Here is an 847-nt window from a genome sequence, read left to right on the forward strand (position 1 = left end):
GCATGCAGAGTGCTTTGTATATTAAAAGGAGACTGTACCTCCTGCGGAGACGCGGCTCCACAGCAGCCCGATCCACAGCACCGCGGACACGGTGACGCGGAGTCCGTACCCGACGGAGCGGGCGGCCGGTGGCATGGCGACCCAACCAAAGCCGGTTTGCTGGAGGAGCGGATGCGGGTGGAAGACAAAATCAAGCTCACGGGTTTGTGGGGGGGCTGATCTGCAAATAGGGGGGAGGAGGAGGAGGAGGAGGAAGGGGAGGGGAGGGGGGAGCCGGTATAACGTCTCGGTCCGGATGAGAGAGCGCGTGCCGACGGTCCGCGTGTCAGCGCAGCATCCTCCTGACTGCGAGCAGCGCCTCCTGCTTTCTGCCTCTCTCCTCCGCGGACTCTTCACTCCCTCTCTCCCTCTCTCCTCCCTCCCTCCTTCCACGCACAGACCTGACCTCAATGGTAATGAAACTTTTACACAAATAGAGAGAGAGAGAGAGAGAGAGAGAGAGAGAGAGAGAGAGAGAGAGAGAGAGAGAGAGAGAGAGAGAGAGAGAGAGAGGCACTATATATATTTATATATATTTGTCAGGGTGACTGTTGCAGGCTGCAGTAAAGATCAGGACACAGTTGTTACATAAGAGAGAGAGAGAGAGAGAGAGAGAGAGAGAGAGAGAGAGAGAGAGAGAGAGAGAGAGAGAGATAACATTGTCCCATGTGGTGCAGATGGACTGGGTGGATGAGGTGGATGTTTGCTGGTGGTGCTGGTTTTGACTTACGACCCCGTCCCGCGCTGCTAATCCGTTTAAGTATCTGTGTTTCACTGAATCTATCTGCAGCTTTAGAGTCCGATGAAG

The 847-nt window shown here is 55.0% G+C and overlaps 1 protein-coding gene across 1 annotated transcript in view; it reads right to left on the bottom strand.

The window, feature by feature from the left end:
- The window catches only part of sez6l (seizure related 6 homolog (mouse)-like), a gene marked incomplete at both ends in the record, with an annotated part of 44,373 nt that extends 44,238 nt beyond the window's left edge, over nucleotides 1-135 (bottom strand). The window contains one exon of the mRNA XM_079179326.1: nucleotides 39-135. Coding sequence (XP_079035452.1) covers nucleotides 39-135 — 97 coding nt within the window. The remainder of the gene's footprint in view (nucleotides 1-38) is intronic.
- Nucleotides 136-847: the final 712 nt, after the last annotated feature.

The sequence above is a fragment of the Pholis gunnellus genome (assembly GCF_910591455.1).
Source record: "Pholis gunnellus genome assembly, chromosome: 18".
Taxonomy (NCBI): Eukaryota; Metazoa; Chordata; class Actinopteri; order Perciformes; family Pholidae; genus Pholis; species Pholis gunnellus.